This window comes from Pantherophis guttatus, chromosome 8 (genome assembly GCF_059756535.1).
Source record: "Pantherophis guttatus breed Tessera chromosome 8, ASM5975653v1, whole genome shotgun sequence".
Lineage (NCBI taxonomy): Eukaryota > Metazoa > Chordata > Lepidosauria > Squamata > Colubridae > Pantherophis > Pantherophis guttatus.
The window spans coordinates 7,000,975-7,025,849 of record NC_142070.1 but is presented as its reverse complement, the minus strand read 5'-3'; the positions used below and the strand labels follow the sequence as shown (position 1 = coordinate 7,025,849).

The 24,875-nt window shown below is 44.2% G+C and overlaps 1 protein-coding gene across 2 annotated transcripts in view; it reads right to left on the bottom strand.

The window, feature by feature from the left end:
* Window positions 1-18,209: 18,209 nt before the first annotated feature.
* Window positions 18,210-24,875, bottom strand: part of ADAMTS3 (ADAM metallopeptidase with thrombospondin type 1 motif 3) — a 167,568-nt gene continuing 160,902 nt past the window's right edge. For both annotated transcript variants that reach the window (XM_060687042.2, XM_087875227.1), the window contains exon 22: window positions 18,210-24,202. In XM_060687042.2, coding sequence (XP_060543025.2) covers window positions 23,625-24,202 — 578 coding nt within the window. In that variant the 3' untranslated portion in view covers window positions 18,210-23,624. The remainder of the gene's footprint in view (window positions 24,203-24,875) is intronic.

Here is a 24,875-nt window from a genome sequence, read left to right as displayed (position 1 = left end):
TAGTGTTAGAAAATACAATGTAACCAAAGAAAAAGGGACAATGAAGAAAAAGAAATAAGAGAGATATGAGGGGAAAGATACAAAACGGAAAAAAAAAACCTACAGGAAACATTGTTTAAAAAAGAGGATATGTTTATATGTTGTATGTTATAAACATATGTTATATGCAAAATCCCCATTCCCTCCCCACTCCTGTGGGAAGAATACTGCAAAATCTCCATGTTATATGTTATATGTATAACATAACATGGAGATTTTGCAGTATTCTTCCCACAGGAGTGGGGAGGGAATGGGGATTTTGCAGTATCCTTCTTCTGGAGTGGGGAGGGAATGGAGTTTTTGCAGTATCGTTTCCTCAGGAGTGGGGTGGGAATGGAGATTTTGCAGTATCCTTCCCCTGGAGTGGGAAAAGAATGGAGATTTTGCAGTATTCTTCCCACAGGAGTGGGGTGGGAATAGAGATTTTGCAGTATCCTTCTCCTGGAGTCGGGAGGGAATAGGGATTTTGCAGTATCCTTCCCCTGGAGTGGGGAGGGAATGGAGATTTTGCAGTATCCTTCTTCTGGAGTGGGGAGGGAATGGGGATTTTGCAGTATCCTTCCCCTGCCATGCCCACCAGGCCACACCCACAGAACCGTAGGAAAAAAAAAATTGAATTCCACCACTGATTTAACTGCAATTAATATGAAAAAAAAAACCCTGCACTATTGCATCAAACAAATAGCAGAAGCAAATATTAAACATTAAGCAAAGCCGAACATTGCTATAATTAAACTCCAGTTCTCTCTAAAGCGATATTTAAAGATACATAAAGCTTTACAAGACTACCCAGATGGAATTTGTTTAGATATTATGCAGAACTTTATTCAAGTAAATATTCTTTAAGGTGGCATTAGGGAGTCTCTGTGATTAAATAAAAATACATTCGAAGAGAAAAAAAAGGCAGGATTTATTCATTTGAAATGTGCACCACAGGATGCATTGCTGGCTTGGTACAGATAGATCTGCTTTTATTTCTTTATGTATTTATTAGATGAATTGATGTCTAAAAAAAACAACAACACTCGGAGGAAATTTCCCAAAGAATAGAACCGTAACAACAAAACACAGAAGAAATGTACAAGCATTATAAAACGGAACACTGTAAAGAGAAAAAAAATTAAAGCAACATTACTTTGGTATTTCATGCTAAAGTCTCCTGTAGAAATTTGAGGCTTCAAAACCAGAATTAAGATCAAATCAATATTCAGTGTTAGCCCTGATGAGGTTAGCTAGTTTGGTAATGAGATGTCTGCAGGGAAACTACCAAGGACCCCACCGTTCAACCGTGAGCTACAAATATTCTCTTCTTTCAATGTTTTCCTCAGTTTGCAGTTTAACACTGTCAGGACTGACATAAATTTTCTTTTCTTTTTCCCTTCCCTTCCCTTCCCTTCTACCTCCTCCTCCTCCTCCTCCTCCTCCTCCTCCTCCTCCTCCTCCTCCTCCTCCTCTTTCTTTCTTTCTTTCTTTCTTTCTTTCTTTCTTTCTTTCTTTCTTTCTTTCTTTCTTTTGTTCATTCATTCTTTCTTTCATTCTTTTTCTTCCTTCCTTCCCTCCCTCCCTCCTTTTTTTCTTTCTCTTCTCTCTCTCTCTCCCTCCCTCCCTCTCTTTCTTTCTCTTTCTACAAATGTTCTTTCAATGTTTCAAGAAACAAATATTATTTCAATGTTTTCCTCAGTTTGCAGTTTAACACTGTCAGGACTGACATAAATTCCCTTTTTTCCCCTTCCTTCCTTCCTTCCTTCCTTCCTTCCTTCCTTCCTTCCTTCCTTCCTCCCTCCCTCCCACCCTCCCTTCCCTCCCTCCTTTTTTCCCTCCCTCTCTCTCTCCCCCCTCTCTTTCTTTCTTTCTCTTTCTACAAATGTTCTTTCAATGTTTCAAGAAACAAATATTCTTTCAATGTTTTCCTCAATTTGCAACACTGTCAGGACTGGCATAAATTCTCTTTTCTTTTTCCCTTCCCTTCCCTTCCCTTCCCTTCCCTTCCCTTCTCCCTCCTCCTCTGCCTCTGCCTCCAGCTCCTCTTTCTTTCTTTCTTTCTTTCTTTCTTTCTTTCTTTCTTTCTTTCTTTCTTTCTTTCTTTCTTCCTTCCTTCCTTCCTTCCTTCCTTCCTTCCTTCCTTCCTTCCTTCCTTCCTTTCTTTCTTTCTTTCTTTCTTTCTTTCTCTTTCTACAAATGTTCTTTCAATTTTTCAAGAAACCAATATTCTTTCAATGTTTTCCTCAATTTGCAACACTGTCATGACTGGCATAAATTCTCTTTCTTTCTCCCTTCCCTTCCCTTCCCCCCTCCTCCTCTTTTCTTTCTTTCTTTCTTTCTTTCTTTCTTTCTTTCTTTCTTTCTTTCTTTCTTTCTTTCTTTCTTTCTTTCTGTCTTTCTTTCTGTCTTCCTTCCTTCCTTCCTTCCTTCCTTCCTTCCTCCCTTCCTCCCTCCCTCCCTCCCTCCCTCCCTTCCTTTCTCTTTCATTTCTCTTTCTTTCTTGTCATTATCCATCCAAACTTTTCTTCCTCCTAATCCTTCTGCGGACAATCAGTTTATATCATCTTTTCTTCTTTAGGACTTGTTCTCATTCAAACAGCTGTGAGAAAGCATCCTCTCCCTTTCCTTTATTAAACTTGTATTTCTTTCGAACCTTGATTTCTTTTTGTGTGTATGGATACAATATACAATACACGCTACACTGGTCGGCAAAATAATTAAAATTTCCTCCTCTCCTCTTTCATCAGTTCATGTTGATAAGCTGCCCAGCTCATGCCGATGCATCAGTATTTATTAACACGACCCCTTGTGAGAGAAAGATAAATGGAAGAGGGCATTGAAAATGATCCCAGTGTTCACACAAAGTGCCCATTAGTTCGAAGAGCAGCTTGGCAACAAAATAAAACAGGCAATTTGTGTCGTCTGGAGAAGGCTTTTAATTAAATTTTTCAGCTAAATTTTACCTAATTATAAGTAATGGAATTCAGAAAATATATATACCGTGTTTCCCCGAAAATACGACATGTCCTGAAAATAAGGCCAAGCCTGATTTTTGGGGTGGGTGTAAATATTATTTATTTATTTATTTATTTATTTTATTAAACTTGTATACCGCCCTCTCTCCCAAAGGACTCAGGGCGGCTCACGACAATAGAAAAAGCACATAAAATTCAATATTCAAATATAAAAACCAATAAAATCCCCTTTAAAAAACCCCTTCAGTCCAATCTGGCCAGGCCAAATAACCATGTTTTGAGGTCACGGCGGAAAGAGCGAAGGTCAGGGGCCACCCGGAGCCCCAGGGGGAGCTGATTCCACAGAGTAGGCGCGCCCACAGAGAAGGCCTGCTCCCTGGGAATTGCCAGCCGACACTGTCTGGCCGACGGGACCCCAAGGAGGCCCTCCCTGTGAGAGCGCACCGGGCGATGGGGAGCAGTCGCTGGCCGCAGATGGTCCACCAGGTACCCCGGGCCTAAGCCATGTAGGGCTCTATAGGTGATTTACCAGCACCTTGAATCTCACCCGGAGGGCAACCGGTAGCCAATGCAGGTCCCGCAGGAGGGGTGTAACATGAGAGTGTCGGGACACTCCCATCACTACCCGCGCGGCTGCATTCTGCACCAGCTGAAGCCTCCGGGTGGTCTTCAAGGGCAGCCCCATGTAGAGAGCATTGCAGTAGTCGATCCGGGAGGTGACGAGCGCATGAGTGACTGTGCGCAGGTCATCACGGTCCAGGTAGGGAAATATACATCATCCCCTGAAAATAAGCCCTAGTGAAGGGTTGGGCATGGCCAGCACAGAAGGCAGCCCTTCCCTTCTCCGGTCAGCTAATGGCAGATGGGCCCCTTAATCACAACCCGCGGATCAGCTGAGCTGATCAGGAGCTGCATCTCATTCTATCTCTCCGCCGCTTTCTCGGCGCTCACCCGCCTCCCATCCATCCATCCATCCATCCATCTATCCCCCTTGCCTGAAAACTCCTGCCCTGCTCGCAAGAGAGCAGCTGCCTGGCACCTCTTGCCACGTGGTGCCCACCTAGCGGACAACACCTGCTCCGGCCAGGCAGAGCACCACTCACCGACTGAGTCTTCCAGCAGCCGGAGCAGAGAGTCTTCCGGCAGCTGGGGCAGAGGGGCAGCGAAGAGTGAAGGGAGCCGCAGCCCCGCATGGGGAGTCTGTGCCGCCGCCATCCCACCACTGGGAATGGCTTCCTCTGCGGCTTCCAAATCCCAGCTGGAAGCCGCTGGAAGTGGAGAAGAGACCCGTCAGGCCAGCTGCCTGCTGCTGAGTCTTCCGGGAGCCGGGGCAGCCGCATGGAGCTGGAACCATAAAGCAGGAAGTGCACTCCCAGAGCGGCCACTGCCAGATGACTCCCTGCGTCGGCAGTGGCCGCTCTGGGAATTCACTTCCTGCTCTATGGTTCCAGTTCCACGTGGCTGCCCCGGCTCCCGGAAGACTCGAACCGGCTGAATACCACCTCTGCTAGCCATGTCCAGTTCCTGCAACCGTTCATTGTATGTTTCCCCTAATCATCTTGGTTGCTCTTCTCTGCACTCTTTCTAAAGGCTCAACATCTTTTTTTATACCATAAAAAATGGTATAAACTATTTAAACTATATAAACTATTTAAATGGTTTAAAACTATACAGTTTTAAAACTGAATACAGTATTTTAGGTGTGGTCTTACTAAGGCTTTATAGAGTGGTATTAGTCTTTCTCTCTCTCTCTCGCTCGCTCGCTCTCCCCTCGCTCTCTCCCTCCCTCCCTCTCTTCTGTCTCTCTCTCAAATTATACCATGACTCTCTTCTTTCTATAATCCAACTTGTCTAATCATCCATACCATGTTTAATAACCCAGTCTTAATGAGTTAATTGACCACTGAAGCAATTCCATTTAAATATATTTTCATGCACTAGAGGTTTTCAGGAAGAGATTGAACCGCCATTTTTCCGGAATGATATAGAGTCTCCTGGTCAAGCAGGGGGTTCGACTAGGAGATCTCCAAGGACCCTTGGAGACTCTAGAAAAGTGCAGAGAAGAGCAACAAAGATGATTAGGGGACTGAAGAACGGTTGTAGGTGTCAGCACTTCAAGCTGCATTTACTCTAGTGCTGACATAAGAAGGAGAGGCGGAGGCGTCTGGAAAGGGACGTTTGACTTTTCACCTACTTATTTTCCCTGGAGATAATATCCCCTAGGAGATGGGGTGGGAGGGGGGAAATTCCTTTGAGCTGGAGCGGTAGGTTAGGGGTAGAATGACTTGGAAGATGGCCAATGAGTGCAGGGGAGTGGGGAATGGAAAGGGAGGGTTTTGGGTCTGGAAGTCAGTGTTGGCTTCGATGGAGTCGGATTTTAGAATGTCATGCTTAATAAATAGGAGTTTTCCTTCAAAGACTTTGTTTGAAATGCAATTTATTTGAGACAACCTCAAAACCTGACAGTAGGAATTGGGCATGGCTAGCCTAGTGAAGAGAAGGACCAAGGGAGATATGATAGCAGTCTTCCAATATTTGAGGGGCTGCCACAGAGAGGAGGGGGTCAAGCTATTTTCCAAGGTACCTAAAGGCCAGACAAGGAATAATGGATGGAAACTGATCAAGAAGAGATTCAACCTGGAAATAAGGAGAAATTTTCTTACAGTGAGAACAATCAACTAATGGAACAGAAGTTGCCTTCGGAAGTTGTGGGAGCTTCATCACTTGAGACTTTCAAGAAGAGATTGGACTGCCATTTGTCAGGAATGGTGTAGGGTCTCCTGCTTGGGTGGGGGGTTGGACTAGATGACCTACAAGGTCCCTTCCAACTCTGTTAATCTGTCATCTTCCTTCCAATAATGTTGTTCTGCTGTTCCCTTATCAATGCCTCAGCAAAGATGCTTTTTGGCCAATATGGAATGCCCTGATTTCTAATTTACATTTTTTCCTTATACCTTATTCATCCCAGATTTTAAGCAATCAATCCAGGGATTAAACTCCTGCTTAAGTTTTTAATTATTGATTTAGATGCCTGGATTCAACAGACTCAGGCAGCAGAGAGCCATTGAAGCATTCCGTTCTATTTCTTATTTATAAAATAAAAACTCCTCTTTACGATCCAGTAATCCCTTAATTCGGGGTAGAGTCAGGACTACTGGATGGAGCTGAGCATTTACTGGCCGGATGCCCTTCCTGACACCTACACAGAGTTCACAGCAGATCTTTTTTTCTTTGTGCCCTACAAGAGAAATATCAGTCACTACCTAGGATTGAACTCTCAACCTTTTGAGTGGGAGATGAGCATCTTCATCACTAGGTCACCACACTACTCAATTTCTTAGATATAACATAAAAAATCCCCTAAAGACTTCAATCTTAATCTCTCTCTACCTCTATCTCTCTCCCTGTTTCCCTCTCTCATATCTTTCTACTCATTCTCTTATCCATCCATCCATCCATCCATCCATTCATCCATCCATCCATCTCTTGACTTCCAACAGCTCTAGGAGGAAGGAAATTACAGTGTAATCAATCAATTTAAATGAGAAGAAAAGATTATAAAAGATGATAAGAATTCTGTTTTTACTGATATCCTGCCGTTATTATTTTCATAAAAAATAACATAATAGGAGCCTGAGTGGCGTAGGAGGCTAATGCCTCCTACTAAGGCAGCATTTAACATCCAGCTGCCTGCAATTACTGCGAGTTCAATTCTCACCAGGCTCAAGGTTGACTCAGCCTTCCATCCTTTCTAAGGTGGGTAAAATGAGGACCTGGTTTGTGGGGGCAATAAGCTGACTTTGTATAAAAATATACAAAAGTATGAAGGCTATTGCTTTACGCATTGTAAGGCGCCCTGAGTCTCCGGAGAAGGGCAGCATATAAAAATAAATAAATAAATAATAATAAAAAAAATAACATAACTTCCTCCTCTTATTTTTCCGACAACAACAACCTTGCAAAGTGAGTTGGGCTGAGAGACAGAGAGTAACCAGCCCAAGATCCACCCAGCTAGCTTTTATGGCTAAGGCAGGACTTGAACTCACAGTCTCTCATTTTCTAACCCGATGTCTTAAATCACTAGGCCAAACTGGCTCTAGAATGGTGGCTGGGGAATTCTGGGAGTTAAAGTCCACAACTTGCCTCCAGAAGTTGTGAATGCTCCAACACCGGAAGTTTTTAAGAAGAGGTTGGATAGCCATTTGTCTGAAGTGGTGTAGTGTTTCCTGCCTAAGCAGGGGGTTGGACTAGAAGACCTCCAAGGTCCCTTCAAACTCCTATTCTATTCTATTCTATTCTATTCTATTCTATTCTATTCTATTCTATTCTATTCTATTCTATTCTATTCTACTCTACTCTACTCTACTCTACTCTACTCTACTTCTTAAAGTTGCAAAGGTTGAAAAACAGACAGAGGATTTAAACAGGTTAAATCCAGAGTGAAGTCTGATGTTGTATAAAGTAATGAATCATATGTTCCAAGCGAAAAGATGTAAATTACTCTTTGGAGAGGAATAATTTTGGACTAATTTTCGAACGCAACATTGTTCATTCAGACAGAAGAGAAATATTGTGTTGAGAGAAAAATATTAGATTAAAAGCACTGGATCAAAACAAGTTAATTCTTTTTTTTCCCTCTTCTTGTTCTTATTTTCTTCACCACTTATTAACAGATTTCAGGCTTTGCCACTCTTCTACCTTGCAAATGATGTTTTCTTTTCAATTAAATTTGCATTAAAATTGGATTACAGTTTTAATAAAAGGAGCAAATGCTGGAAAGAGGGATCAAATTGAGGATTAGCAACGCATCCCTTCTTGTTGACATCTTCTAAATCCTGAATCGTTTTTCAGGAAAAGTCCATCCGAAACGTTTTGTTCCAATTCAGAATGGATTCTGAATGTTCTGTCACACAGGTAGTTTCTCTTTTCAGTAAAAAAAAAATTGCAAAGGAAATCAGGTGGAAGGGTGAGACTTTAATGGGCATCAAAGAAATTGTGCGATGCGGGGTTCAAGTTTTATAAAATGTGATTTTGATTTGGATTATATTTTGTGGAAGTCCAGGGGGGGAGGGAAGGGTTAGGGGGGATTAGGGAGGGTTGGGGGGGGAAAATTGGGTGAAAATGTATTTGTAAAACTTTTTCAATAAAAAAAAAAAAGAAATTGTGTGATGCCATGGAACGTTACATGCTAACACTGAAGTTATGGAGCATGCACGCTACATCACAGATTAATCAAATGAAATTAAACAAGCGAAAGAACTCATTTCAAACCCAATATGTTCCAACGGCATACAAAGCGATTTTTCTAACTTTCTAAACTGCTCCTCTCCTGTCTTGGGTGAGGTTTCTCTTTCTTATTTGTGTATGTAAATACAGAGATTTTAATTTCCTTTTCCGGCTCAGATTATGTTTGGGCAGGGAGCACCAGACGAACAGATCTACCGACGTTAATGGCTAACAAGTGTTAATCTCTGTCTAAAATATGGTTTTTACCTAACAAAGGCAAAATCCAAGATTGATGCAGCTTAGGCAAAACGCAGGTATAGCTACAGCAAAAAGGAAACCCAACATATTGGGTTGGGGGGGGGTTGGAGGAGGAGGAAGAAGGGCAGAGGAGTAAGTGGATGAGGAATGGAGGAGAAGGAGTAAGAGAAAGAGGAGGTATAGAAGGAGAAGGAGGACGAGGAAGAACTAGAGGTGGAGGAGGAGGAGGAAGAAGAGGAAGAAAGAGGAGGAAGAGGAAAGGAGGAGGAGTATGAGAAAGAGGAGAAGGAGAAGGAGGACAAGGAAGAACTAAAGGTGGAGAAGGTGGAGGAAGAGGAGGAGGAAGGAAAGTGGAGTAAGAGGATGAAGAAAGGAGGAGAAGGAGTAAAAGGAAGAGTAGAAGGACAAGGACAAGGACAAGGAAGAACTAGAGGAAGAGGAGGAGGAGGAAGGAAAGTGGAGTAAGAGGATGAAGAAAAGAGGAGAAGGAGTAAAAGGAAGAGTAGAAGGACAAGGACAAGGAAGAACTAGAGGAAGAGGAGGAGGAGGAAGGAAAGTGGAGTAAGAGGATGAAGAAAAGAGGAGAAGGAGTAAAAGGAAGAGTAGAAGGAGGACAAGTAAGAACTAGAGGAAGAGGAGGAGGAGGAAGGAAAGTGGAATAAGAGGATGAAGAAAGGAGGAGAAGGAGTAAAAGAAAGAGTAGAAGGAGAAGGAGGATGAGGATGAGGAAGAACTAGAGGTGGAGAAGGAAGAGGAGGAGGAGGAGGAAAGGAAGAGAAGGAGTAAGATGAAGAGTAGAAGGAGAAGGAGAAGGAGGACAAGGAAGAACTAGAGGCAGAGAAAGAAGAGGAGGAGGAAGAGGAGAAGAAGGAAGGAAAGAGGATAAGAGTATGAGGAAAGGAGAAGGAGTAAGAGAAAGGAGTAGTAGAAGGAGAATGATGAGGAAGAACTAGAGATGGAGAAGGAAGAGGAGGAGGAAGAGAAGAAGGAGGAAGGAAAGAGGAGTAAGTGGATGAGGAAAGGTGAAGAAGGAGTAAGAGGAAAAGGAGAAGGAGAAGGAGGACAAGGAAGAACTAGAGGAGATGGAAGAGGAGGAGGAAGGAAAGAGGATTAAGAGTATGAGGAAAAGAGGAGAAGGAGTAAGAGAAAGGAGTAGTAGAAGGAGAACGATGAGGAAGAACTAGAGGTGGAGAAGAAAGAGGAGGAGGAGGGTTATGAGGGAATATTATATGTGGAAATAAGGATGACCCAAAGGTCCATCTTAGGTTGTCTAGTTATTAGTATTAGTATCATTTTGTCCCTTCAGGACAGTTTTTTTGATTCCTGGACAATGTTCTGTCCCCGTCCCACATGCACACACACCAACAGACATTCAAGAGTTAAAAACCAAACCAGCCGACAAAATCCTTTTCCTTATGATAACGGAACTTGGCAACAACCTAGTGGCTGCCTGCCAAGAGTTTCTTACGAAGAGGAGAGATAACTTCTCCCCGCTTCTGGTACATCAAAGGAAACAGCTCAATAATTACAGAGTTAATCAAGTCCAGAGATAATCCAGCAAAGTCTATAGCAAAAGTCCGGCAATGCAGAATGGCGTGGAAGCTTTCAGCTTTGTTCGTCACAAGGCTTGACTGGCCACCACGCTCCCTTTTATACCCTGTGGGGTGTGGTCCAGTGACTCAGCCTAATCTCGGGCACGCCTTTTCTTCTGTTGCACGCGCTTATCTCTGCGACACTGGCGTGGATCCAGCCAAGACTCATTACCCTCATCACTGTCCATCTGTGGCTGCGTGGACGTGCTTGGCCCCGGCCCTATCTCTTGCCCTTCAGCATACACCAAAGGCATTGCCAAAGAGAAGGGTCCTGGAGAGGGAGGCCTTGCCAACTCCTCTCCTTCACTCTCGGAGTCCTCTCCTGCCGATGACACAGGCTCAGGTAATGGAGCCACAACAGACAAATCCTCGAAGTTTCCTTGGCAAGGTTTTCCAGAAATGTTATTCCCTTGCTGTTTTCCTGGGGCTGAGAGTGAATGACAGGCCCAAGCAAGGTCACCCATCTGACTTCTTACCTAAGGCAGGACTAGAACTCACAAGCCTCCTATTTTCTAACCTGGCACCTTAACCCATACACCAGACTGACTCTATGTTCTGTGGAGATTCGTGAGGTAAAAAGAGGAGGGGGGGGAAGAGTTATTTTTTGTGTGGAAAAAAAACCTTTTGGAAAGAATTTTTTTCTTTCCGTTTGGTTATATTTGTACCAGGACAAAAATAACCACAATAAAAATACTGAGTGGGGCAGAGAAGGATAGAATATATTTTGAAGGGGTTGGAACGTTATGTGTTAAAGATGTGATTATCGCACATGATCGCACCCCGTAATATAGGACTTCGGCAATCGTACCTATTTTGAAGCTGTTAATTACAAATAATTATACTTCGAATGTCAGACGTACCTGCATTTCCATCTTACGGTTGAGCTAACTTTGGTATTCAAAAGCTGCCTTCATTTCAAATAATCAGTATTGCAATCGCTCTTCTACGGGGAGTCCTCGATTTACGGCCACCATTTCCGTTGCTCAGCGAGACATTTGTTTTGAGTGAGTTTTGCCCCATTTTAACGAGCTTTCTCGCCACCGTCGTTAAGCGAATCACTGCAGTCGTTTAAGTGAGTCGCCCGGTGGTTAAATGAATCTGGTTTTCCCCCACATTGACTTTGCTTGTCAGAAAGTCGCAAAAGGGGGAATCACACGACTTTGGGACACAGCCACGGTCATAAATACGAGTCCGTTGCCAAGCATCTGAATTTCGATCACGTGACCCTGGGGAATGCTGCAAAGGTCGTTAAGCGTGAAAAATGGTCGTAAGTCACTTTTTTCGGTGCCGTTGTAACTTTGAACGGTCGCTAAAGGAACAGGGGTAGCGCCTAGGTGCTCGTTTTACTCACACAAAGATTATGCTGCACCTTCTACATTTTATAAATCATTTTGTTTTGAATTTTATTTTGATTTTTAAAAAAAAAAAAACTATGTGGACTACAATAACCCAAAGGTACAATAAAGTTGTTTGTCATATGGGGTTCGCATGGGTTCGGGAGAACCTGTAGCTAAGATTCTGTGCAGTTTGGAGAACCCCCAAATCCCACGCCTGGCTGGCCCCACCCACCCCGACCCCTCCCCTCTCAGGAGTCCCCACGCGGCCCAGTTTGGATGCAGGTAAGTGTAGGGTATGCACAGAGGTTCGAGGAGGGTGAAAAATGGGCCTACTGGAAGTTAGGAAGGCAGGAAACAGGCCCATTTCCGGCCTCTAGAGGGCCTCCAGAGCCTGGGGAAGCTGTTTTCACCATCCCGGAGGGTCTAGAGAAGCCTCCAGAGCCCGGGGAGGGCCAAAATGCCCCTCCCTCCAGTGGTGCAGGAGACTGACTAGGCCACGCCCACCATGGCCACGCCCATCCAGCAACCGGACAGAGAACCCCTTGCTAAAATTTTTGAAGCCCACCCCTGGAAGTCAGGAAGCCCAAGCCAAGGAAAGTCAGATGAACAGATTGTCCTCCTTATTTCTTTTGTGCGCCAGTGGAGAAGGACTGCAACTGTTGTAGTCCTTGACTTACAACAGTTCGTTTAGTGACTGCTTGAAGTTACAACGGCACTGAAAAATGGGAGAGAATATTTGTGGCTGTTTTCCCATAACAGCAATCCTGTCAGGTGGTTAAGCTGAGAGAGAATCACTGGCCCACCCAGTTGACTTTCATGTCTAAAACGGGGCTAGAACTCACAGGCTCCTGGTGATTGGCCCAAATTTCTCCCAAAGGGCTTTCGTGCCTAAGGCGAGACTAGAACTCACAGTCTCCTGGTGATTGGCCCAAAATCACCCAGTTGACTTTCATGTCTAAGGCGGGACTAGAACTCACAGTTTCCTGGTGATTGGCCCAAAATCACCCAGTTGACTTTCATGTCTAAGGTGAGACTAGAACTCATAGGCTCCTGGTGATTGGTCCAAATTTCTCCCAAAGGGCTTTCGTGCCTAAGGCGAGACTAGAACTCATAGGCTCCTGGTGATTGGTCCAAATTTCTCCCAAAGGGCTTTCGTGCCTAAGGCGAGACTAGAACTCACAGTCTCCTGGTGATTGGCCCAAAATCACCCAGTTGACTTTCATGTCTAAGGCGGGACTAGAACTCATACACTCCTGGTGATTGGCCCAAATTTCTCCCAAAGGGCTTTCGTGCCTAAGGGGAGACTAGAACTCACAGTCTCCTGGTGATTGGCCCAAAATCACCCAGTTGACTTTCATGTCTAAGGCGGGACTAGAACTCACAGTCTCCTGGTGATTGGCCCAAAATCACCCAGTTGACTTTCATGTCTAAGGCGGGACTAGAACTAACAGTCTCCTGGTGATTGGCCCAAAATCACCCAGTTGACTTTCATGTCTAAGGCAGGACTAGAACTCATAGGCTCCTGGTGATTGGCCCAAATTTCTCCCAAAGGGCTTTCATGTCTAAGGCGGGACTAGAACTCACAGTCTCCTGGTGATTGGCCCAAAATCACCCAGTTGACTTTCATGTCTAAGGCGGGACTAGAACTCACAGTCGCCTGGTGATTGGCCCAAAATCACCCAGTTGACTTTCATGTCTAAGGCGGGACTAGAACTCATACGTTCCTGGTGATTGGCCCAAATTTCTCCCAAAGGGCTTTCATGCCTAAAGCGAGACTAGAACTCACAGCCTCCCGTTTTCTACCCTGGTACCTTAACCATTTTTTTACTTTGCAATATGTAATTCTGAACATTTTTTTAAAATTAATTTTTAATGTTAACCAAAATTACAGAAGAAAATAAGGTTTGATTTCTGAGCAACTCCGAAATTCTCTGAGCCTGTCAGATACCCAGAATTTTTTTTTTTTTGAATCAAGGATTCTTCAATGATTTTTAACTTAAATAACCTGCATTTGTGTGTGTGTGAAGGGTGTGTGTGTATCTGTGCGTAGGTGTGCAGAGGTGTTTTGTTGTTAGATCCTTCCGTAACAGGAAGCTTTCAGAACATCAAAAAAGGTGGCAACGTTGTCGACATTATTGTGTAACTAAAATCATGAGTGGGAGGTTAATGAGGCTGAAATGCTGTTTGCCACTGGGGGATATTTTTGCTCTCTTAAGTCCCAGAGGAAAAAAAAATCTTCAAATAATAAGCAAGAGCCAACTAGCACAAAAAACCCCATCATTTTATTTTGGCTTCTATGCCTATGTTTCTCAGAGATTATTAGCCCAGCGCTGGAGACCAGGAAAAGTTTTACTGAAATAAATCAGGAGTTGGAGATTATGGTCTTCTCTTCTCTTCTCTTCTCTTCTCTTCTCTTCTCTTCTCTTCTCTTCTCTTCTCTTCTCTTCTCTTCTCTTCTCTTCTCTTCTCTTCTCTTCTCTTCTCTTCTCTTCTCTCTTCTCTCCTCTCTTTTCTTCTCTTCTTTTCCCTTCCCTCCCCTTCCCCCCTCTCTTCTCTTTCTCTCCTCTCCACTCCCCTCTCCCCATCCCATCCCATCCCACCTCTCCTCCTCTCTTCCCTCCCCTCTCCCCCTCTCTCCCCCTCTCTTCTGATCCCATTCCTCCTCTCCTCTATCCTTTCTCCCCCTGTCTCCCCTCTCTCTATCCCATCTCTCCTCCCCTCCATCCCCTCCCCACCATCCCCACTCCTCTCTCCCCATCCCATTCCCTCTCCCCTCCCCTCCATCCCTTCTCCCCATCTCTCCTCTCTCTCCATCCCATCTCTCCACTCCTCCACTCCCCTCTCTCCTCTCCTCCCTCCCCTCTCTCCATCTTTCCTCTTTCTCCATCCCATCCCATCTCCTCCTTCCTCTCCTCCCTCCCCTCTCCTCTGTCCCCATCCTCTCCTCCCTTCCCCCATCTTCTCCCCATCCCTCCTCTCCTCCCTCCCCCTCCTCCCTCCCCTCCCCTCTCTCCTCTCCTCCCTCCCCTCTCTCCATCTTTCCTCTTTCTCCATCCCATCCCATCTCCTCCCTCCTCTCCTCCCTCCCCTTTCCTCTGTCCCCATCCTCCCCTCCCCTCCCCTCCCCTCCATCTTCTCCCCATCCCTCCTCTCCTCCCTCCCCCCTCCTCCCTCCCCTCTCTCCTCCCCTCCCCTCCCCTTTTTTGGTTTATAAAAGGAAGTGGATTTCCTAAAAGAAATTTTAGATGGGGACTAAACGAAACACTGTTATAGAGAGGAGCAGTAGTGGAGGAGGATAAAAAGAAATCAATTTTTTTAAAAAAATGATTTAGAAAAAGTACTGATTGATGAATGGTTTGGGTTTTAAATAAAGCTTTCGTGAGATCTTATCGTACACAACACAATGGAGAACTCAAAAAGAAGAGAGAAGAGAAAACACAGCCTACACACACTCATATATATATATATATATATATATACACACACACACACACACACACACACACACATATATATACATATACATATACATACATACATAATATACATTATGTATATGTATATTATGTAGAAAATATAAGCATAATCCATATATACACTGTACATACATACACAGAAATATATGAGTGTATTATCCACCTAAGAGCAAACATGCTTTTGATGCTAATCCAAGGCAATCTGCCCACAGCTTAATTATATCTTTTGCCAGTCTGCCATTCATTAATTATTCCTTTAGCTCACTACACGATTCTTTAATTAAAAGTGTAATATAGAGGAAGCCAACTTGATGTGCACAAACTCCAGCAGAGTATCTGTGCAAAATATATTTAAGTGAGAAGTGAGTTTTGTTTTGTTTTTTTTATTCTGTACTGTTAGGAAGAAAAATAACCGCCCACTGACAAAAGACAAAATAATAATAATCAAGCTTTATTGATTTTGGATTCCAGGAAGAATAATTAAAATAAATAGCTATAGGTATAAGTTGACCATATTACCAATGCAAATAAGAATTCACTGGCTGCATTTGCAAAAACACGTTCGGGAGTGACAGTGTGCTGTGTAAGACTGGTCAGTTAATAGGATTAAATGAGATTTATTTTAATTCTGAATAGCCAGCCTAGCTCTCCAAATACACCAGAAGTGGATTTCACATAATTTTACCACCGGTTCGCTGCACACCGAAAATGTGAGAGCGTGCACACCTTCTGTGCATGCATTCAACCTTCCACATATGTGCTTTGCTCACATGCGTGTTGGCTTGCATGCATGCACATGGCTTAGAAAACGGGGCTAAATAGGATGGCATAGGTGACCTAAAACTAAGGAGAAATTTCCTGAGAGTGAGAACAATTCATCAGTGGAACGACTTGCCTCCAGAAGTTGTGAATGCTCCAACACTGGAAGTTTTTAAGAAGAGGTTGGATAACCATTTGTCTGAAGTGGCGTAGGGTTTCCTGCCTGGGGAGGGGGTTGGATTAGAACAGGGATCCCCGATGCCCAGTGTAGGAAGAAATATCCTTCTGGGTTCAGCTCCAAGTGGGGAAAAAAGACACTGGAAACATGGAGACTGCTTGGAAAGATGGTTTAATGGTGGACAGGATCACATGGCTTGAGTTCCTGATCAGAAAACAGGGGACGAGATACAGCGAGTCCCCGGGTTTTATGCTCTCTCTGGCTTTGAACTTCCTGGGGCCCCGAAAGAGTATCCTGATTGGTTGTCAGACTTCCAGGGGGTGGGGGTCTTAACTAGCCTTGCTGGCTGATGTAATCTTCCCAGGTGCCATGTGGGGAGTTTCTGTCCTAGATGGGTCCCATTGTGTTAGTTTCTGTTGCTATTGTGTTGCAGATGGGTCCTATTGTCAAAGATAGCGTTTCTGCCTCTGGCCCATTAACAAAGAGCGGGGGAGGCAGGAAGGTGGGAGTTGCTTTGTCTTTAAAACATGTTTCTCCTTTTCTCAACCAGGGAAACATAATATTCTGCCTTTTTAATATTTCCTAAAATATTTCATTCTTCCAGGAAAAGGGGCGGGTGCTAACTTCCTACACCAGTTCATGGACCTGCACCGGTTCATGGCATGCCAGAAACTTGGCCAAGCAAACAAGCAAAGCCCCATCCGTGGGGTGCAGCAGCACGCAAAATCACGTCTCCTCCGGTCCATGGAAAAACCTCTCTCTCCACAGGATGAGAAGCAAAACGTCTTCAGAAGTCCAGTTGCTTCCTGAAAAAGCACCATTGGGACAACCATGACCTGGATGACTGAGAATCCCTACAGACTTTTAGCTATACAATTTTGAATGGTGTGGGAATAGGAAGGGATCTCCAGAGGGAAAAAAATGCAGACTGTTCTGTCCCCAACCACACGCACACACACCAACAGACATTCAAGAGTTAAAGACCAAACCAGTCGGCAAAATCCTTTTCCTTAAGATAACGGAACTTGGCAACAACCTAGTGGCTGCCTGCCAAGAGTTTATTATTTACGAAAGGGAGAGATAACTTCTCCCCACTTCTGATACATCCAAAGAAACAGCTCAATAATTACAGAGTTAATCAAGTCCAGAGATAATCCAGCTAAATCTTATAGCAAAAGTCTGGCAATGCAGAATGGCGTGGAAGCTTTCAGCTTTGTTCATCACAAGGTTTGACTGGCCACCACGCTCCCTTTTATATCCTGTGGGGTGTGGTCCAGTGACTCAGCCTAATCTCGGGCACGCCTTTTCTTCTGTTGCGCGCGCTTATCTCTGTGACGCTGGCGTGGATCCAGCCAAGACTCATTACCCTCATCACTGTCCATCTGTGGCTGCGTGGACGTGCTTGGCCCTGGCCCTACCTCTTGCTCTTCGGCAGACACCGAAGGCATTGCCAGAGAGGAGGATCCTGGAGAGGGAGGCCTTGCCAACTCCTCTTCTTCACTCTCGGAGTCCTCTCCTGCCGATGACACAGGCTCAGGTAACGGAGCCACAACACAGACTACAGGAACCATTTGCACTACTCAGGTGACCCTGAGGACACCAGATAAACCTCCAAGTGCTTCAACCACCCTCTAAAAGGATGCCAATGACCAGCTGTCTGCAAGGAATATAAATCCTTCCATTCCCCACCATCCAGTCAGAGCTGAAGAAGCTTCTTGGATGAGAAGCGAAACGTCTTCAGAGAAAAACCAGAAAGTCTAGTTGCTTCTTGAAAAAGCATCTTTGAGACTCTCTCCATGGGGCCTGGTGCCCAAAAGTTTGGGGGTCTCTGGACTAAAATACCTCCAAGGTCCCTTCCAAATCTGTTACTCTGTTAAACGCATCTAAAACGTCAGTCTTGGTTTCTCCTCCTGTTTTAGAACATCGCACCTTCGTTCATGTGGAAGCTGAAAAGAGTTGAAGGCAGGTTACGTAGGAAGGTTTAATCACTCAGAGCAGGGCTCACACATGCCTATTTTTGTAACTCAAAATCGTTAAGGCTCTTGCACATACATACATATGTATATATTTAGACTGTGTCTTCGCTAGTTCTCCCTTCATCACCTTTCTTTCTTTTTCTTTCTCTTGTCTCTGCGTTATGGGGAATAAAGTCACTTATTTCTGTCTAAATATTCAGACTGTAAAATGCCGGCGCAGAAAGAAAAAACAACGGCGTATTTTTTTTTTTCAATAAATAGCTTTACTTTTCATTCCGACATACAAGTATTTTTTTTTTTTTAGCAAAACTCTGGTGGAGGTTGGGAAGAGTTTACAGATAATGAACAAGTTTTCATAACGATCCACATCGCAGGCATCGGGATCTCTGTTGGAGACAAGACCCCACATAGTTTTGTTTTTTTCTCAGCTTGGCATCCATAAAAAATATAATTTCATGTTCAGCCCTTATGTGTTTACATCCATGCCTGTTCGAGTCCAGAGTATATTCTTTGGTTAAACAAATGACAGTCAGGCAAATGAGGTGTCGGCTGTTTTATTTTCGCAAGGCGCGCTTCATTTATTGCAGCCAAAAGAGATAGATAAAAGAGGATTATTTGCAGCTCAGGGTTGAACTGTGGGGTCCTTGGTGCTCTCGGAGCTTGATGAGTTTCTTGCAGATTTCATGACCCAGCTAGGTAATATCATCAGTGGTAGAAGGAAGTAGAATTTTACACACACACATACACAAACACACAAACACACACACACACACACACACACAGAGGGGAAGAGAGGAAGAGGGAGGGAGGGGGACAGAGGGCCTTCTCTGTGGGGGCACCCACTATCTGGAACGAGCTCCCCCCAGAGATACGGAGGATCCCGGATCTACGCACTTTCCGCCGTGCTCTTAAGATTCTTTTATTCCAGCAAGCCGGCCTGGCCTAATTTTCTCCCCTGTTTTAAAATTTTTTACATCAAAATTTTAATTTGTTTTAAATTATTGGGATTTTTAATTGTCTTGGGCTAAATTATTTAATCTGGTTTTAATTATATCTTTTAACTTTTGTATTTATGTATTTTATTTTGTGCCTGTTCACTGCCCTGAGTCCTTCGGGAGTAGGGCGGTATATAAATCTAATAAAAGAAAAAGAAAGAAAGAAAGAAAGAAAAGAGAGAGAGAGAGAGAGAGAGAGAGACCAAGCTGTCAGTATTGATGGGAGTGTCCTTGGTGATTCCTTGATTAGACCATTGTTTACTGTTAGCTTGTTTGTCTGCATTGGTAGTTCCTTGACTGGGGTACTGTTTACTTGATTGTTGGCCTCATGTTAATCTTGGTGTTAATCTCTGCTCACATGGGTGTCGGTTGCTTCTGCTCACCAGAAAATAACAGCCTAATCATGGAATCACCGAGAAAACTCTCATCAACATTGACAGGGCCTAGTATACATGCAGAGGTGGGATTCTACCAGTTCGGGCAAACTGATAGCTCCGACGATCAGCTGGGAGCGAACCGGTTCACTCCAACGATCAGGTCGGCCCGCCCACCCGGCCCTGTGCTTTACTTACCTTTATCTTCTCAGCTGATTGGCGTGGCAAAGTGGATTGCCGCGCCTCAGCTGTGTTACTCCCAAGTGGTAACACAAAAGGTTAGTATTTCTAAAACTGCACACACGCGCGATCACCGAACTGGTTGTTAAACCAACAGCATATACATGTATATATGTATAGTATTTGTAGATAAAATAAGAGCAAATCCTACTCCCTTCTAGCGCTGATGACGTTACCTAGTGTGGTAATGAAACGTCTGCAAGAAAGCCACTAAGCTCAGAGAGCACCAATGGAAACTAGACGATGGGAACTGCCTATAAGCAGCCTTTTTAAACGGAGAGTGCAATTGTTCTGGTACGTACCTGGATTTTTATGCAACCTGAGTTACCTCATGAAATCCAATGTTGTGACTCACAAATATCTCCTAAAAAAACTCTTTCCCAATTCTGCTTCTAGAGACATTACAGAGGCAATGAAACAGGGTTTGTTTTTTTTTTGCAACAGCAGGAACATCATCAATTCTCACGGTGGAGTTTTTCATTATTTATTTTTTACAGCCCATCTTTCTCCTGTGAGGTTCAAGACACTCTATGAAGATCCTACAGTTCTCCAGGCCTGGCCAACCAGTCTCAGCAGACCTGTATGTAATTTCTGTAAGGTTTCTCTATCATCAGGCGCTCTTTACAAGTAGTCCTCGACTTACGATCACAATTGAGGCCCAAAATTTATGTCGCTAAGCGAGAACTGTGTTGGCTTTTTTGGCAGCTGCTGCACACATGGCTGGCTCATATCTAAATGGTTGTCCACTAGGACTCCAAGATCCCTCTCCCAGTAACTACTATTGAGCAAGGTACCACATATATTGTACCTGTACATTTTATTTTTCCTACCTAAATGTAGACCCTTCCTTTTTTCCGCCATTGTATTCTCAGGCTCTCTTTCAGCGGCAGCTTCCCAGGTTCTGTGACGGTTTGGCCCAAACCTGGTTTAGAATTGACTTCTTGTATAATGTAATACAAGGAGACGAGTGAGGGATTCAATTCTTCTCTTGAGGCTATTTTGCAAAACTGATTGCATAGGCCTGTCATGGGAGCGAAATGAAGTCCATTGCTGATGGCACATGAACATAGTATCTCAAGGTAACCAACAATCGTGGTTTGGGGCAGGTAATATCAGAAGCCACTGCTAATCCTGGCTTCAGTAAAGCTTTTTTACACTGGAGGCAAAGAGTTTATCTAGATTTCCTCGGTGGCACAGAGAACTGATTACCCCAGTGGTGGAATTCAAAATTTTTTTACTACTGGTTGTGTAGGTGTGGTTTGGTGGGCGTGGTGTGGCTTGGTGGGTGTGGCAGAGGAAGGATACTGCAAAATCTCCATTCCCTCCCCACTCCTGGGGGAAGGATACTGCAAAATCTCCATTCCCACCCCACTCCTGGGGGAAGGATACTGCAAAATCTCCATTCCCTCCCCACTCCTGGGGGAAGGATACTGCAAAATCTCCATTCCCTCCCCACTCCTGGGGGAAGGATATTGCAAAACCTCCATTCCCTCCCCACTCTGGAACCAGCCAGAGGTGGTATTTGCCGGTTCACCAAACTACTCAAAATTTCCGCTACCAGTTCTCCAGAACCTTCAGAACCTGCTGGATTTGACTCCTGGATTACCCCTACTTACCAGTATATATTTCAATCACAGGTAGTCCTCGACTTACGACCACAGTTGAGCCCAAAATTTCTGTGGCTGAGTGAGACAGTTGTTAAGGGAGTTTTGCCCCATTTTACCACCTTTCCTGCCACTGTTGTTAAGTGAATCACTGCAGCCGCCAAGTTAGTAGCACGGGTGTTAAGTGAATCTGGCTTCCCCATCGACTTTGCTTGTCAGAAGGTAAAAAAAAAGGGGGGGAATCCCGTGATCCTGGAACACCGCAACTGTCGTAAATATGAATCAGTTGCCAAGTGTCTGAATTTTGATTGTGTGATGCTGCAACGGTCAAAAAGTGTGGACAAAACAATCATGACTCAAATTTTTTTTCCCAGTGCCGTTGTAACTTGGGAAAGTTTCCTAAACCAGGGGTCACCAACCTTTCGGACCTCAGGGACCACTAAATTCATAATTTTAAATCCCACGGACCACTAATAGGATCTGCCTAATGACCGGCTGGGTGGGCGTGGCTAGGTGGTCATGTGACTGGGTGGGCATGGCCAACTCGATGTTACTCATGTCAAGGGGCACCTCACCAGCCTCTACTCACCCCTCTCCTGCCAGCCACTCCTCGCCACCCTACCCAGGCTCCTTAGGGCCTAACAGGAATCAGTTGTTGGAGTTAAGCAGCCACCATGAGAAAGAGTTGGCAAAACATCTGGCTCAGTTCAAATTGGATCTGGCCGAGAAGGAGGCTCAGCAGAAGCACCTCCCTGAGGACTAGGAGCATAGGCTTTCCAAGCAGAGGGAAGACTTGAGGGAGTGCAAGGCCAGGTACCGGCACCTGGAGGCTCAGTGGGCTGAGATGGTCAGCCAGTTCCAGGCCATGATGCAGTCCCACTGGAACGAGGCCCTCTGGCTCCTTGCCAGCAGCGGATCTTCCCTCTAACCTTCACCCAAAGCCCCACACCAGGAGGCTGAAGCAGACCCCGAATCAAAATTTCTATCCCCCTCCGACCCACACAAAAAGACCCCGAAGGGGGAGACTCTCTGGAGCAACACAAACGTTCATTGCATGTATCTGGCCCGGGGGCCGTAGTTTGAGGACCCCTGATTTAGTGTAATATAAAAAATGCAAATAATTTTTCTGCAGACCCCCAAAATTTTCTCGTGGACCACCTGTGGTCCACGGACCACCAGTTGGCGACCGCTGCCCTAAACGAACTGTTATAAGTCAAGGACTACCTTCACTCTCCTTCCATTGTGGAAACGGCGCTAATGAATATCCTCCAGATGTTTTTCCTCCAGCTGTTTTAGGTCTACCTTCTCCCGTTAACTTTAAACATTTATTATCAGTAAAGGGGTTTGCAGTACGAAAATATCTGGGAGCGACCAGCTTGCCTGCTCTGGTTTTTGAGCATTTCATTTCCCAAAAAGAGCCTTGGTAGTACAGTGGTCTAAGGCACCCTGTTATTAAGCTGGTTATTAAGACCAGCTGCCTGCAGTTACTGCAGGTTCGAATCTCGCCAAGGCTTAAGGTTGACTCAGCCTTCCATCCTTTCTAAGGTAGGTAAATGGAGGACCCAGTTTGTGGGGGCAATAAGCTGACTTTGTATAAAATATACAAAAGGATGAAGGCTATTGCTTAACGCATTGTAAGCCGCCCTGAGTCTCTGGAGAAGGGCGGCATATAAATCAAATTAAAAAAAAAAAAAATCTGCTAGGAACCGAAGAGCTGCAGATATAATTTCCACAGCTCATTGACCTTCCTATCAAGTTCTAAGGCTTCTAAATTACTGTATCTTTTTCTTGATCTCGCTCAAAAGATTGCCAGTGGATGGTTTTGACGTGGCACAAGAGATTTTCTAGAATTATTATTATTATTATTATTATTTTAAAAAAAGAAACACGCTTTCATAGATGCCCAGACTCTCAAGGTAATGCTTGAATGTGCATCTATCCATCTTTTTTTTTTTTCCAGACTCTGGCTAATAAACAGATTCATGGGATGTAAATAAGGGCTGACTCTGATATACCAAGTCCATGAATAAGTGGATGAGAAAAAGCAGGAAACTCTTTAAAAAAAAAAACCCCAAAGCTTCTCTCTCCATAATATACATTATGTACACGGCATCCAGTACATTCCATATTATTTGTTGGCAGAGATAAATTAGTCATACAATTCAGATGGACGTCAATGGTGTACAGTCAAAAGCAACAACATTCCGTAAAAAGTGTAAACTTTGGTTACCTTTGAATGGCTTCTTCCCTCACCCCAAAAACAAAATTCAATCACATCCCTTTGAATTAAACGTCTGTCGATAACAATAAGAACAATAATAAGCACCTGATAGGCAACGTAGATTGGTTTGTTGGTTTGTTTTCAACGACGGAAATTGACCAGGCTTTCTCGATTTCACGCATTCAAGAGACCCAGGTTTGGAGAAGAGAAGTTGGACACGGAAGGAAGAAGGACACGGCTAGAAGCATCTGTAAAGTGAACCTGCACTTTTCTTTTTTTTTTTTTTTTTCAGTTGTTGACTTATGTGAGTCTCGAGTTTGACGATTTTGCACGGCGTCTTGGACAAAGCAAGGAGATTACCTCCCCGCTTTAAAATTAAAATTCCTAAAGTTTCATCTTCCTAGAGTGGAAGATCTTAAGGGTTGCTGTCTTTCGGCTTGCTTTTCATTTCTCCTTGGGCTTCTGGGAGAAGAATGAATGTCCACAGAACCGGGATGATGTGTCACCACCGGCCCAGTGTCAAACAAAGGTGAGGAACGGTGACTGAGAAGAAGCCCATTGTTGATGGAAAGGTTATGGTGCAGTGCAGCTGGCCCGGGCATCTTGTGTAGGTCTTGATTCCGAAATTTCCGATGAGATGGATTATTAGCTCCTTGGACCTTTCTGTCGATCGGAGAAAGAACGATTTGAGTATTGTCTTCAGCCAAGGATATTTTGCCCGAAGCGCTTTGTCGCTCGGACCGAGGAGGGGCTAAAGAAGTCGGAGTGACCGAAGACTTTGGAAGGACAGCAGGGCTGGTGACGAAACCCTCTTCAGTTTCGGCTGCTTCACTGTAGAAAGGAAGAGGAAAGTTGCCACTACGTTTGCCGCAGGATTCACAGCATAACTTTTTATAGCCCGGGATGGAGCAGTATCGAGCGAGCACTTCCATCTGGCAGAAGATCGATTTGTCTCCTTGACAAGGTTCATCTGAAAAAAACAAAAAAGCCCTTTGTGAGTTAAGATGGCCAACCTCTTGAGAAACATGGGGTTATGGAGGTAGAAGAAGGAGCAGGTTCCGAAGAAGCTGCAAACCATGATGAGAATCAATCTGGCCCCATTCTTAATGTGCAGACTCATAGAATGTAAAGTTTAGAAGGATCTTGGAGAACATCTCTTCATACCCACTGCTGGAATTCACTGTTAAGAGTATTGAAAATAGGAGGCACCCCAGCTCTGGTTCGAACATCTTCAATGAAGGAGAGTCTACCACTCATAACTGTTCCATAGGGACAGTTAGTTTAGGCATAAATTATTTTCATTTTGATACTGCTCAGCAAAGCACAGAGACAAATTCCTTGTGTATCCAATCCCACTTGGCCAATAAAGTCCATTCCATTCCATTCCATTCCATTCCATTCCATTCCATTCCATTCCATTCCATTCCATTCCATTCCATTATTTCTACTCTACTCTACTCTACTCTACTCTACTCTACTCTACTCTACTCTACTCTACTCCTACTCCTACTCCTACTCCTACTCCTACTCCTACTCCTATTCCTATTCCATTATCAAAATGGAATCCAGGAGCCTGGATAGCTCAGCAGACTAATGCATTGTAATTTAACTCCAGCTGTCTGCAATTAGTAAATTCGAATCTT